Here is a 14,275-nt window from a genome sequence, read left to right as displayed (position 1 = left end):
CTCACGGATCCATATTCTGACGCGAAAACATTTCCTTGGCAATAATCATGCGCTGAATTTGAGACGTACCTTCGTAAATTTGGTAAATTTTTGCATCACGGAAAAGCTTTTCAACTGGATATTCCGTGTTAAATCCAGCACCACCAAAAATCTGCACGGCATCCGTCGCAACCTGATTAGCATGGTCACCCGCAAAGCGCTTGGCCATGGATGCATATATAGTATTCTTGCGGCCACAGTCGATCTCGTACGCAGCCTTGTACGTCAACAGGCGGCCAGCTTCGATGCCCGTGGCCATATCAGCCAGCATAAATTGAATAGCCTGGTGCGTTGCAATGGGTTGGCCCATTGTCTTGCGCTCAAGAGCGTACTTGCGAGCTTCATCAAAAGCGCGACGGGCCAGGCCAACGGCACCAACGGCTACAGGAGGACGCGTGATATCAAAGGCTTGCATGGCAATTTTAAAGCCATAGCCAGGGTCCCCCAACACGTTCTCATCCGGCACTAGTACGTCTTCAAAAGAAATTCCTCGAGTATCCGAGCACCGTTGACCAATGTTGATTTCTTTACGCCCAACAGTAATGCCAGGCGTATCGGCGTCGACAATAAAGCCCGTAAAAGCCGATCCCGCAGGAGCGTTTGGGTCCGTCTTAGCAAGCACAAAGAACCATTTGGCCACGCTTCCATTGGTGATCCACATTTTCGAGCCGTTCAAGACCCACTTGTCTCCTTTCTTGACAGCTGTCGTCTTGGCACCGGCCACGTCTGAGCCGGCACCAGGCTCCGTGACACAATAAGCAGCTTGCACGGGTTCCTCAACAAGTCGGCTAAGATATTTCCCGTTCTGTTCGTCCGAACCGGCCACCAAAAGCGGAGCGGTAGCAAGACCGTTGGCTTCCATAGCAGTGGCCATGCCCGTGCATCCGTACGCCAGCTCCTCGCCAATGATGCAGCCATCTAGCGTCCCTAGACCGAGACCACCAAATTTTTCTGGTACGTGCGAGTTCGTCAGGCCGAGCTCCCACGCTTTTTTAAAGATTTCGTGCGGGTACTCCATGGTCTGGTCGTAGTGTTTCTCCTTTGGAATCATCTCCTCGCGTGCAAACTTGCGGGCCAGCTGCTGAAATTCGCGCTGATCGTCCGACAACTTGAATGAGAAGGCCGAGAATTTCGAATCATCCACGTGCTGAGCAAGCGCAAACGTACGCGTGCTTGGAAGGCGCAGCAATCGTGCGGCCTGGCGAAGAGATGTCGCTTGCATCATATCGAGCAATTTCTGAAATGATAGAATCTGATAAAGATTGCAAAAGCAAAAAATTCACGTACAAAAAGACGTGAGCTATCAAACTTGTAAGGTGATGCTATTGGGTTAAATTATTATATTTTGTGGCAAAAGTAGAAATTGGAAAAATATCAGAAAAAGTAACGAAAAACGGTGATCACGCGATGCAAGAAAAATGAATTGGCAACGCAACATTACCGCCTCTTTATTATTCAGAAATAGGATCATTGCGTGTCAACTTCCTCTCATTTAGTAGCTGCGACCCCAAAGCACCCAAACCTTTGCCGGTTTGCCACTAATGAAGCACTTGGTGTCAGCAGTCACGGGGTTTTCCTCATTCTTCTTGAACGGGATGCATAGCGTCTTCGCAGCAGCACTAGTGGCTGTGTTCTCAGCCTCTTCCTCTAGGCCCATCAAATCCAGCGATTCCTCACGAGATTTAGTCTTGACAGTCTCTTCCCACTCCGTTTCGTTGCAAAATGGGGTCAAAGCCATGCATCCTTCTTGCAAACAAGGCACGAAATCCTTCCACTCCGTCACCTCACGAATATGGCTGTCACGCAGCGCAGCAGCTCGCTTAAGCATCTCTTTTTGAATCTCTTCCAAAAGCGCTGGAATGCGAGTCGTAAGCTCAGCCTCCGGAATGTCCTCTTTCGACCCATTGTCACGACGCACGACGCGCACTTGTTTCTTGGCAATATCTTTGGGTCCTAGCTCAAATCGAAGTGGAACGCCTTTAAGTTCCCAGTAATTGTACTTCCAGCCGGGAGTATACACGCGACGCTTGTCTGCCTCAATCCGTACACCCGCTTCCGACAACTTGGCGACAATTTCATCAGCCCGCGCAAACATTTCCTCCGCTTCGTGCTGGTTCTGATATGGTATGGGCACGACAATAACCTGCGTCGGGGCTACACGTGGTGGTAAAACCAATCCCTTGTCATCACCGTGCACCATAATCATCACACCAAGCGAACGAGTGGTGAATCCCCAGGAATTTTGCCACGGAATCAGTTTCTTGCCATCCTCGTACTCGGCAGAAATACCAAACATTTTGCCAAAATTCTGGCCAAGCATGTGCGACGTGGCAGCCTGAATTCCACGACCCGTTGACGGAATAAAGCCCTCGATCGTCGTCGTGTAGTCTGCACCGGCAAATTTTTCCTTCTCCGTCTTCACTCCTTTAATCATAGGAACCGCCAAGAGCTCTTCATAACACGCCGCATAAAAGTTTAAAACCGTACGCACTTCTTCATCGGCTTCTTCTTTCGAAGCGTGGGCCGTATGGCCCTCTTGCCACAAAAACTCGCGCGTACGAAGAAATGGCGTTGGGTTTTTAAATTCCCACCGCACCACGTTGTTCCATTGATTAAGTTTCAGAGGCAAATCGCGATGGCTGCGAATCCAATTTTTAAACGCGGGGTACATAATTGTCTCGCTCGTAGGGCGAATGGCAATTGGGTCTTTCAAGTCGGAATTACCTGATTTGGTCACCCACGCCACTTCGGGCGCAAATCCTTCCAAATGGTCCTTTTCTCGCTCGAGTTTTTCCTTCGTGACAAACATGGGAAAGTAGCAGTTTTTCACGCCAATGGCTTTAAGATTGCGGTCTAAGAACTGCTGCACACGCTCCCAGATCTCGTACGAGTACGGACGTAGAATGTAGCAGCCAGATACATCGTAGTAGTCAATCATGCCCGACTTGGTAATTGCTTCGGTGTACCAGTCGGCAAAGTTTTCCTCCTTCGTAGCGGACATGCCTTCATTTGCTTTTTGGTCTACTGTTTTCTTTTTCTCTTCGTGTTTTTCTTTGGGCGTCTTTGCACTTGAAGCAACAGGTTCGTCCAAGTGAGCGGCAAAATCCACGACAATAGGCTCGTGATTATAATGTTTCACAAATGAGAGCAGATCATCCGCTTTAATGCTGTACGTCTGGTCGTTGCGTAGCGGATGGCAGTTGATCTGCGTGCTATCCAGAAGCGCTTTGTCCAGCACGAGGCGCACTTCGCACTTGACGTCGTGCATGACACAAAGGGGCGAGACGGAGCCTTTTGTCACCTTGAGCGTCGACGCTAGCACGTCTTCAGACGCAAAACGCAAGTTCCACTTCTGGCCTCCGATACCAGCTGCATGCAGATGCGCACCAAGCTTCTTCGTGTCCACGACTGTCGTCGGGGCGACAGTTACGAGGAAAAGTCCCTCCTTTTTGTCTTTAAACACGAGGTTCTTGGTCGAGAGCCCTGGTAGATAGCTTAATTCTGCGATCACATCCTCCGTGGTAGGAAGCTCTCGGTGCTCGTGCTTCTCGAATGCGATAGTGAGCGACGCAAGCGCCGCGGCGACTTCTACATCGGCCTCTGATTTGACTAGCATTGCTATGAGGGGGATCTTTGTATAAGGACCAGTCTTTGTGAAAGGGACGAGGACAACAGGACAACGTGTGCCACACGAGGTTACGAATTGGGTTCGACCAAAGGAATGACACGCTGTGGTTCGGTTTGATCACAAATTAATCAGGGTTGTGGCCCTTCATGCAATTAATAACATAGCTCTCAAGTTGAGGAGTTTTACAATACCACGACAGGGTTCAAATGGAATCAGATTTGAGAGTGCCAGCTGCCATTTTTAGTGGCATAGGCCACGTACTCAGTGCAAAAGCTATATTCCCGTATTTCACGCTGTAATGGCTAAGCTTTTGATCATCGCGACCGCAGTCTTGGCCTTTAGCTTGGCGCTTGGAGAGGCGTTGGACCGCGACAAGTTGCACGAAGTGATGGCCTCGGTGCATGGCAATCACAACTATACTGTCCACTATGATGACGTAGAGGAAAATCGCCAAGAGCTGAAGTGCTATGGCAACTTAACGCGTGAAATCAACCCTGTTTGCGGCTCGAACGGCAAGAGATACACAAACCTTAGTATGTTTAACTTTCGCAAGTGCATGATGAAGGTTCAGGAAGACGAAGAGATCCAGGTGACGGACATGGAGTTTTGCAAGGATGCCGAACTGGAGGATATGGCTCCTAATATGAAATACATATCATAGACGCATCAGTCAGTTCCTTAGATAAGATGCATTTTTGTCAAGTTCGCCAATCGAGTTTTTAGATGCTTCAATGCTTTCTTGGCGTCTATTGGGCTGTCAAAGGTGCTTGTAGCGTAGTAAGCCGCCTCCACACTGGCGACGGCTGTCCTTGTGCTTATGTATGATGTTTACCTTTAAAATGAAATTAAAATTCTATCGAACAACTGATGGCACCATCCATTTTTCGAGTCACCGGCCATTCGGACAAGCATTCCGCGCAAGGTTTATCGATTCACTTTCATCTTGAAAATCTGATAAGTTTGTCATTATAAGAACAAAAAAATTCTCTGAACGCAAGAGCAGATCCCATGAGTTCGTGGTATAACAATCCAACGCTAGCCTCGCACAATAAATTACCAGTGGTAATTATTATTGTTTTATCCTCTCTTGCGCTTTAAAGGGGCCCAACGTTGATAAAATAATGAACTCAAGGCGCTTCACGATTTTCGTGGCGGTGACGCTCGTGGCGTTTTGCTCGGCTGCAATGGATCCGGTCCGGCGAGATGGGATGCTGCGCGTGGTGGGTGAAGTGCACTCGAACCGCTATGTCGTCGTGAACAGTTGGGAGAAGCGAGCAAAGAAACATCCCCACTGTGTTGATACAGGTGCAGTGGACAAAAATCCCGTGTGCGCTTCGACTGGCGTGCTTTACATGAATAAAGACGTATTTGAGTTCCACAAGTGTCTCATTGAAGCCCAATACGGTGACGTGATTACGGTCGCCGAGATTGACCTTTGCAAGAAAGCCAAGAGGGAAGACGACGAGCACACCAACGTCTACTACGACGTTTCATAAACTACTTTGCGTAAAGCAGGGCTAAAGGCTGCGGCGAAAGGGGTGACTAGTCCTGTAGGATAGCACAATAGCTTTACAGAAATAATTTAGCGTGAAAATCGATGACAATCTAGAATGTAATTCATCTTGCCATTCGAGGCGAGAGGTGGAGTGAGTTTATTGCGGGCGCAATGTGTTTATAGGAAATAGTTTGATTCCTATTCACGATATTATGACAGTGATCAAAGCAGAGAGTGACGAGCGCTTCATCTTATGCTTTCATTTCGTTTCCCATTTTTGATGCTTAGTCGACCTCAACTCGACTAAAAAAATGCTTCTTGAAAAAATTGCTTGAATCTGGCCTTGAAAACTGATGATGTTCTCGGCAAAGGAAGAGGCTGAGCATTGGGAGCGAAAACGACAATTGCAACAGAAAGCAACAACTTTGCGTAGATGACGGCTTACGCAACCGTTGCCCGAATCGAGGCGGCCAACAAGTAAAAATTAAACGAATCCACTCCCTGCTTTCTCAATAAAGCTATTAAAATGTCATTGAAAATCACAACGTCAAGAATGCCATCGCTAATGCAATACCTGACGTAGCACCGCGCGCTTATAGCCCCAACTTTTAGCAATACGTCGATAATTGCGATTACTACAATGCATTCTTTAATCTTGAAAGCAGTTGCGGTCATGGAGGTGGTGTAACGGGGTGTATGGTTACATGAAATAAACAGTTAAAGGTTGTAGGTGAAAAATATTTATGGAATATTACTTTACGTAGTAATGTTCTAAAGGCTTATCCATTGGTAGATATATACCATTATATCTACTTTCTCCGCGGTCCAGTCAGCGCTGGACGCGCGCAAAGAAGAGACAGATAAGACTTTGCTACATGTTTTGTATTAGTTTATAATTATGTTAGCGTTATATAGATAGAAACAGAAGAACTTAATTATATTAAATACAGTTTCTTCTTACAATCTTTTTAAAGCAAGTGCTCTAAAGAGAGTCTTCCTCTGCACGTACTAGTGTACGTGAAGTAACATGAGGCACCATTCCCACTGAGGCAGTGCGAAGTGGACTTGTTCTGAAGCAGTACAGGTCAGTAGTGCCCCGTTACACCTGGTAGAACTTTATAGTCCGTCCAAGGACCACAGTTCCATCATCTAACATGGACATGTTAGATGATAATGGAAATACGCATCACGTTTCGCGTGATAGCTACTCCTTTCTAAGTGACATAGAAAGGAATGATGCACACACCTCAATCTGAAACCTTAAAGATTGACATCTCTAAGCTTAGGGGAGTCGAAGAAGACTCCCCTAAACTCACATCGTCGACGAACAAATGCAAGTCGCGTTTGCTCAGTCAAATTTGGCAGGTGGTACCAAAACTTGGGCTTTAGGCCTTTAGTTGCGCGAACCATATGTCTTTGGGTCGCTAGAGGCTTTTAGCCCGGCTCAAACAGACGTTTGGACCGCCTAGGGCTGAGTTCAGAGCTCGTTCAGAGCTTCTGAACTCAAGCGAGGCAAGCGTGATGTTCACGCATATGCCCAGCACATACACTTTTCGCGAGTTGTATTACAAATAACCCAGTCCATGAACATACGTCGATTACGGTGTTCATGCAAGGTCTTACGGATGGTCCCGTAAAGACCCACCTGTTCCGCTTGGAACTCAATACTCTTGACGAAGCAATATCCGTTGCGGAACAGGAGGACTTTAGCTTGAGACAGGCTCAAGCTAGTTCGTCATCATATCGTTTTCCAGGACGACACGAGCTGGAAGGTCCAGAACCAATGGACATCTCTTATGTCGAAAGCGAGAAATCTCGCTTTTCGAACAATAAGCGATTGCAGAACTGCAATCGCTGCCAAAAGTTAGGACACTACGCTCATGAGTGTAGTGCCCCACGCTCATTACCGAGGTACTGAACGTTATATGGACCAAATGCCGAAAAAGGCAACGGTCGCGGGTCTGATGTTGTTGAGAAATCGCAAAAGCAAGGTGGACCGCCGAAAAACGGTCGGGTCAGTAGGGGCGCAACGCCCTACTGATCCAGCAACCTCAAGAGAATTTGCAAATCTCTTGACTAAAGTTTCTCCAGACACACAATCATTATGTATCTCTACACCTGGCGATGAGGTATCCATCACCATCTTGAAGCTAAAAAGTGACAACTGATTTGTCACTTAGAGCCCTAGTGGACTGTGGGGCGTAGAATAATTTTGCTCGTTGCCAGTCGCTGGAGGGTCGTAGGCAGAAATAGGTTGAGCGCGACATCCTCCAACGAGGATGACGAAGCTTCTAGCGACAGGCGTATCGATAACAGTAATGAAACGCGTAGTGAAAATTAACTACACATTAAAAGATTAACAGTACGATGATGATTATTTTGTAGTGGATTAGGATGACAAATCTGATGTCATCCTAGGTTTACCTTGGCTCAAAAAATATGAGCCAAGAATCAGCTGGCAGCATCGATCCGTAAAGATGTCTGCCACTTGTTGATCAGATGGCGATGTGAAGGCTGGTATTGAGAGATATACTACTCAATCCTGGGAGTCACTTAAGACATATCCATTATACAAGGATTTGATTGAACTCAGGGATGTATTCCCTGAAAGCATTTCATGCGAGTTGTCTAAGGGTAAAGGCGCTCGACATTAGATTGGACTCAAACTGGGCTCGAAGTAGTGTCATGAAGCAGTGGCCACTGCCTCGTGAACAAGTACTTGCGATCGATACATTCTTTATCGATCGATTAAAAGCGGGCTATGTAAGTGAGTCAACCTTTCCACATAGCTCTCCGACTTTCTGTGTGCGAAAGACCACAGGAGGGTGGCAGATAGTGCACGCATTCAAATAATTTAATGCTGCAACGGTACCGACTCAAATGCCGATGCCTAGAAAAGACGTAATCACAGATGGTTTGTCTAAAAGTACCATCTTTCCGTCTATGGATCTGATGGATGGATTTTATCAGATCCGTATGCGTTAACGGGACACTCCGTACACAGCAGTGAGCGCTCCCAGTGGGATGCTCTAGAATTGACTAGTAATGCCGAAGGGGCTTAGTAACGCCCCGCAACATTCAACAAATGCGTAGCAAATCTGTTGAGACCGGTGCGAGAATTCGCACCGAGTTATTTGACGATGTATTCGTCCATAGCCGGGCCATGGACGGAAAGACGGACGTGGAAGTATATAAAACTCACGTTCGTCAGGTTCTTACACTTATGCGAAAGCACAAGCCGTACGCAAATTTCAAGAAGTGTATATTCGCTGCAAGCGAAGTACCCCGAAAAGATAAAGACAATTACCGACTGGTCAATTTAGTCGATGTCAAGGGACTCAGAAAGATCCATGGATTAGCGGCGTACTTGCACAAGTACTCCCGCAATTATGCCGAGATGACAATTCATCTCTCTCGTCTCTTGAAAAAAAGACGAGAAATGGCTATGGAACGCTGATTGTCAGCGTTCCTTTGAAGGAATCAAGCAAAGCTTGATGCAATCGCCCATCTTGGCGACTGCAGATCAAGACAGACAATTCCATGTGGTCTCTAACGCCAGCGATTTCGCAATTGGCTGTACGTTAATCCAATACGATAGACGCGGTGAGGAGCGCGTCGTCTGATACTAATCGCGTCAGCTGCAACCAGCTGAACGCAAATACCCAGTGCATGAAAAGGAACTCCTTGCCATGAAATATGCACTGGCTGTTTAGGGTCTATCTCCGAGGAGATAGATCGTACATCGTATATACGGACCATGCGTCATTACGCACAGCCGTTGTTGGCGACACTCCACGTGTCGTTGTCCCAACTCAATGATTTGCGCTTGCGCATCATGTATAAGTGTCACGATGCACCAGCAAATGGGCATCGTGGGCGTGAGAAGACTAATCTCACAGTAAGTCGCGACTTTTACTGGCCCCGCCAGTATCAATTCGTGCGCAAGTACATTCGTGCTTGCGAGGTATGTCAACGGGTGAAGCCTAGCCATTCATCCCGTGCACCTCTTCAACATCTACCACTTCCGGCAGAATGTTGGCATATCGATGGAGTTCGTCTTCGGATTTTCGAAGCCGATCACAAAAACATTTTTGTAGACAGATTCAGCAAGATGGTAAATCTTGTTACAGTAACGGAGTCGATCACGGCTCCGGGTAGTGCCCGTGTCTTTATCGACACGGTATTCAAACTCCAAGATTTACCTCGTGAAGGAGTCTCGACAGAGATCCACGGTTCACGGCGAAATTTTGGGAAACCGTGTTCCGATCTCTCGGAACACGGCTGACTATGTCAACTGCTGGTCATCCAAAGACAGATGGTCAGATGAAACGCGTAAATCGCGTCCTGGAAGAGATACTTCGAGTTTACGTCCAATCATATCCGAATTGGAGCGAGTGTTATTGATGGTCGAATCCGCCATCAACAATTCGGTGCATGCGTCTGCAACGCATACACGGTTCTTCATGAATTGCTTACGCCATCCATGCATACCCACCAAATTAGAGGGATCCTCTAGTTTGGGCGGGGAGACTCGCACGAGCAAAACCATTTCTGGCTCATGCTCATCGCGCATCGGAGTTAATAACGATGCGAGTGATGTCGATGTCGAAGCGATCGACATCGAAGATGAGAAAGATCTCACGGCAGCGCGCACAAAGCACACTGAAAAAGACAAAACAAATGAGTCAGCGGAGGAATTTCTGCTAACACAAGAATCAGTAATCCGTTTCGTACAGCATTCCATTGCTAACGCAGTGGGCCGTCAGAAACGGAGCGCAGAAAAACATGGAAGAGCAAATGTTCTTTCATTTAAAAGTAATGATCTAGTACTACTCTCTACGGTAAACTTTCCTAAGCTTGTAGTCACTAATGTGGGGAGCAGTAAACTACTACCCAAATCATTAGGCCATTTCGTGTACTGCATCGAAGAGGGAATGCATACACAATAGAAATGGCAAGTAGGTTGCGAACGCATCCTACCTCTTACGTTGGTCGCCTGCGCCCGTACAATCAGTGCGCGGTTTCTTCCGAGGACGGATCTGACTACCTTTCCAAGAAATTCCTAAAAGATTCTTGTGGTCACGAACCAGATTCTCATGCTGAATCTGAAGATTCTTTAGTCGGGTCCGAAGATCCTCGAAACCGGGATGAGCTAACGACAGCTCATCACGAAGAGAGTGATATTTCTATTCGTACTCATACATTAAGTACGCACCCTTCGAACGGGTTTCCAACCGTTCGATATAGTGAGCTTGCGTCGTCTGCTCCAACGAGTGACTTTTACCGCGCTCGTGTTCAAGGTGCTCCTCCAATACATATAGGTAGCGATCGAGTTTGTCGATCTTCGACTCTAGATCCGACACACGGTTCGTATCTAATTTTCCTCCTCCACCACAACCATCGATGGATTCCTATGGTGGTCAACATTTTCTTGTGGAACGTATTTCAAACCACCGTGATGTCAAGGGGCAGCGAAAGGGTTATCTAGTTCGCTGGCGTGGTTATCAACCTTCACATGACGGCTGGAAGCCTCGGTTACAGCTGGTTGTTAACGTCGAAGGTCTAATCCATCAGTATGACGAAACTCATGCGATGGATCAGAAGGTCCATCGGAAAACATGCGCCCCTTGCGCTTGTTAATCAATCGCAAAACGTCAAGCGCATCGCGCATCTCGCTAGAAATGCGAGCCCTTCCCCAGGGCAAAGAAAGGGAATAGACATCTTCTTTTACTTGCTTCGTGTTGTCAACACAACATCATTCTACGTGAGGCATGAAAGTCCTGCTTCACGTGACAACCGATGCAATTTATACCTTGCACCGGTTGGTGTTCGTTTCTCAAACTTTACGTGAATCGCGTTAAGTCTTTGTAGCCAGGCTTCGCGTTCAATGTCTTTGACATTGCGAATAAATGCGCTCCAGGCTGGCGTCAGCGAGATTTTATCTCGCTTGTTGTTGCCACTATAATATCGATGTATAAAAAAGCATCGAGATGAAATATTCCTTAGCACGAAAGTTCTTCGCGCTGAGATCAAGGCCATGTAGCTTTGTAGCAATAAGTAACGGATGTTTATTGTGAGGAGGAATCTCTCCAGACAAGCTATTAATTAGCTGTTTGGGCAAACGCCCACGGCTTCTTCTCAGGAGCAAGACGAGACGTTCTAGTGTGTACGATCCCCCTGAGTGGTACCCACTGAAGCAGGGGTACCACAAGAACTTTTATTGCGATGGCTTACGCCATCGTCATCACCACGCACAGAAATATGTGCGGGTGACGGCACGGGATACGGTGCTGGCGACGAGGAATCATTCTCATCGTCGGATCAGAACATGCTGAAGCGAATGATACCAGCTTGTCTACTCGAATGAGCCCCCTTGTTCGAAGTCTCATAGTCAGGCGCCTGACGTCTATCACGCGACTGTTCAATTCCCCCGAGTCGGCCATTTCATCCAACTCGCATTTGTAGTCAACCTCCAAAGAGGGGTCGACTTCACGTAGTAACCTACCACGTGCACTCGCAACATCTAGTGTTGCGCGAGAAGAAGATACTGCGGCAGACGTTACGTCTGCCGCAAGAGACATTAGTGCGTCACCCGCGGCTGCATGAACCGCAGCCGAAGGCGCTGCACTATTCGCATTCCGCATGGACTTGTTGACCATGCGATAGAATTAAAAGTGATGGTTTTGATCAATCAACATCATTGTTTATTCAAGTGGTCTTATAGTGATCTCTCTATTCAATGACAATCAGAGTACTTGTCGTTTCAAGGAGGGGTGATGTAACGGGGTGTATCGTTTAATAAAGTTAACACTTAAAGATGGTACATTTATACATTATCTAAAAGGTAGAGAATATTTGGAGAATATTACTTTACATGGTAATATCCTAGAAGCTTAATTATTGGTAGATATAGATTCGCGGTCCAGTCAGCGTGGACGCGCGCAAAGAGGAGACAGATAAGAGTTTATTACATATTTTGTATTTGTTTATAATTAAGTTAGTATTTAATCGATAGAAACAGAAGAACTTAATTATATTAAATACCTTTCTTCTTACAATCTTTTTAAAGCAAGTGTTTTAGAGAGAGTCTTCCTCTGCAGTACTAGTGACGTGAGGCACCACTTGCACTGAGGAAGTGCGAAGTGGACTTGTACTGATGGAGTACAAGTCAGTAGTGCCCCGTTACATTTGTTCTCGTCTCATAGTCAACCAGCGCAAGATGATTGCTTTAAGTAGAAATGGATCTCACGAGGTAGTAGCTTTTGCGATTCATTATATGTTCTTGAAGTATAAGGCTGCACAAATGTTTGAAACGCAGATGCTCGTTCTTTGAATCATGATGCTAGTGCTTTACCTGCGTTGCTAGCTATTGGAATGGTCTACTTTGCGAAGTCTCCGGCCTTATAATGGGCTGCACTATAAGTTCGACGTTGAACATTTTTCGTTGCTAGAAGGTTTATCACCGCTGTTAGATACCTTCTTACCTAAACATTGATAGTATAATAGGCATTCCTTGTAGGCGGGCACGTCGTCTTGCGGCCACGCTCTACTAAGACACACACCTTAGCACAGCGACGAAGCGGTTAGACTGTCTTCTCTTGCGTACAGTGAGGTAGTTGTGGTGAGCGCCTTAGCGACCTCACCCAGCGCACTAAGTACTTTAGTAACGTGTCGTCATGGGAACGGTAATCCGGCTCCTCGTGCGCACTTACTAAGTAGAAAGTAGTTTTCAGACTGATTTAGATTTGATCGCATTAAATACAAATACCTATTTTACCAATTAAAATGTCTTCTCTGTAGATAACACTGTGTAATGTATTGCGAGCGTATTTTTCTAGATACCTCGCGTAACGGATGACGCTAGGCGTCATCTCTCCTAATGTGAATGCACCTATGTGCATCACATACACAAGGGTTGGTCGCAAATGTGAACCACACCCTAGTGATGGATCTAATAACCTTATTTAAGTAATTGACTATCCCCTTAAGTACACCAAGTGTACTTAACGGTGACTGTTCAACATTAGGGTAACTTTAGCCCGTTACACCATCCACCCCCTTAAGAACGAATTTACACTTTAAAATTTGTCAGAGAGGATGAAGGAACTGCGAGCTGCTTAACGCGCGGCTAATTCTCTCATTTACTTTAGCGACCTGTTATCATACACGGCGCTAAAGATGCCACCGAAAAGGGGCCACTTTTATGGGTCGTCTGCGAAGACGTTCACACAACCTCGAACTAAGCGCACGCGCCGTGTTAACTCGCCGGCAGCGTCCAATGCCTTAGTCGAAACGCACACAGCCACTGCTGCTGTCGCCTAAACGGGCTTAGGATTTATCCCACATTAAGAGTGAGGATGTTGTCGACTACAATCAGTCGACACCGTTGCCGTCACCTCATAGTAGTGATGCGGACAACGAGCTCATGAGGAAGAATGATGGCGCATTATTGCCCATCCAATTTCTTCCATGGCTCAGAACATGGAGACAGTAACCTTTACTAATGCTGTCTCGTCGTCTGCGCTGGATAGCGCAGCGACCATATATGAGAGTGCTGCCCATAAAGGCGCAGTCGCTTCTCCGTTGGGTAAAACCACAACGCCTAATGCTCAGACCATTATTCATAATGGGTCTGACATTGAGGATTCTGAGCTAAAAGCTCCGCCGACGACAAGTAAACGTGCTCAATCGGTGTCACAAGCCAGTCGTTATGATCGTGGCTATGTGACGGGTGGCATACCACTGATACCCCTTCCATCTAAATGGCGTCGTTTAAACGGGCCGACAGCGTCGCTCCTAGAGCACGCTCTTCTAGACGCACATAATTTTTATGGCGTCTTTAAATCATGGAAGCTCAAGGAAAATCGCTTCGGCGTATTTTTCCTAACCCGGTCATGGTACGCTCAAATGAAACGCCCGACCAATACGAGGCGGAATTCACGCGCCCCATCAATCCGAATTCTGATGCGATGAAACAGCGGTCACAGCGAATTAGTTTCGCCCGCTTGCAAGGTAAGAGAATTCATGGGCGGTGCTTTAGTCCCTGTTTCTTCTCGCAACGCTGCTTCTGCTAGTCCATTTGAGACTTGCGAAGAGGCCTCAGCTGGTGCTCA

At 46.8% G+C, this 14,275-nt stretch overlaps 3 protein-coding genes across 3 annotated transcripts; 2 read left to right on the top strand and 1 right to left on the bottom strand.

The window, feature by feature from the left end:
• Position 1: 1 nt before the first annotated feature.
• On the bottom strand, positions 2 to 3,655 carry CCR75_003288 (uncharacterized protein; the record flags this gene model as incomplete). The annotated part of the gene is made up of 2 exons (XM_067961385.1): positions 2 to 1,291; positions 1,562 to 3,655. The coding sequence occupies 2 exons, from the start codon at positions 3,653 to 3,655 to the stop codon at positions 2 to 4; spliced, it is 3,384 nt and encodes a 1,127-aa protein (XP_067822018.1).
• A 310-nt stretch (positions 3,656 to 3,965) lies between these two features.
• On the top strand, positions 3,966 to 4,328 carry CCR75_003289 (uncharacterized protein; the record flags this gene model as incomplete). Its single annotated transcript, XM_067961386.1, has 1 exon — positions 3,966 to 4,328. One exon carries the CDS (start codon positions 3,966 to 3,968, stop codon positions 4,326 to 4,328), a length of 363 nt encoding a protein of 120 aa, XP_067821924.1.
• A 460-nt stretch (positions 4,329 to 4,788) lies between these two features.
• CCR75_003290 (uncharacterized protein) lies at positions 4,789 to 5,163 on the top strand (the record flags this gene model as incomplete). Its single annotated transcript, XM_067961387.1, has 1 exon — positions 4,789 to 5,163. The coding sequence occupies one exon, from the start codon at positions 4,789 to 4,791 to the stop codon at positions 5,161 to 5,163; it is 375 nt and encodes a 124-aa protein (XP_067821510.1).
• Positions 5,164 to 14,275: the final 9,112 nt, after the last annotated feature.

Source organism: Bremia lactucae, linkage group LG9 (assembly GCF_004359215.1).
Source record: "Bremia lactucae strain SF5 linkage group LG9, whole genome shotgun sequence".
NCBI classification, from domain to species: Eukaryota; Oomycota; class Peronosporomycetes; order Peronosporales; family Peronosporaceae; genus Bremia; species Bremia lactucae.
Note: the sequence above shows the minus strand (reverse complement) of the source record. Positions and strands in the feature narration are given on the sequence as shown.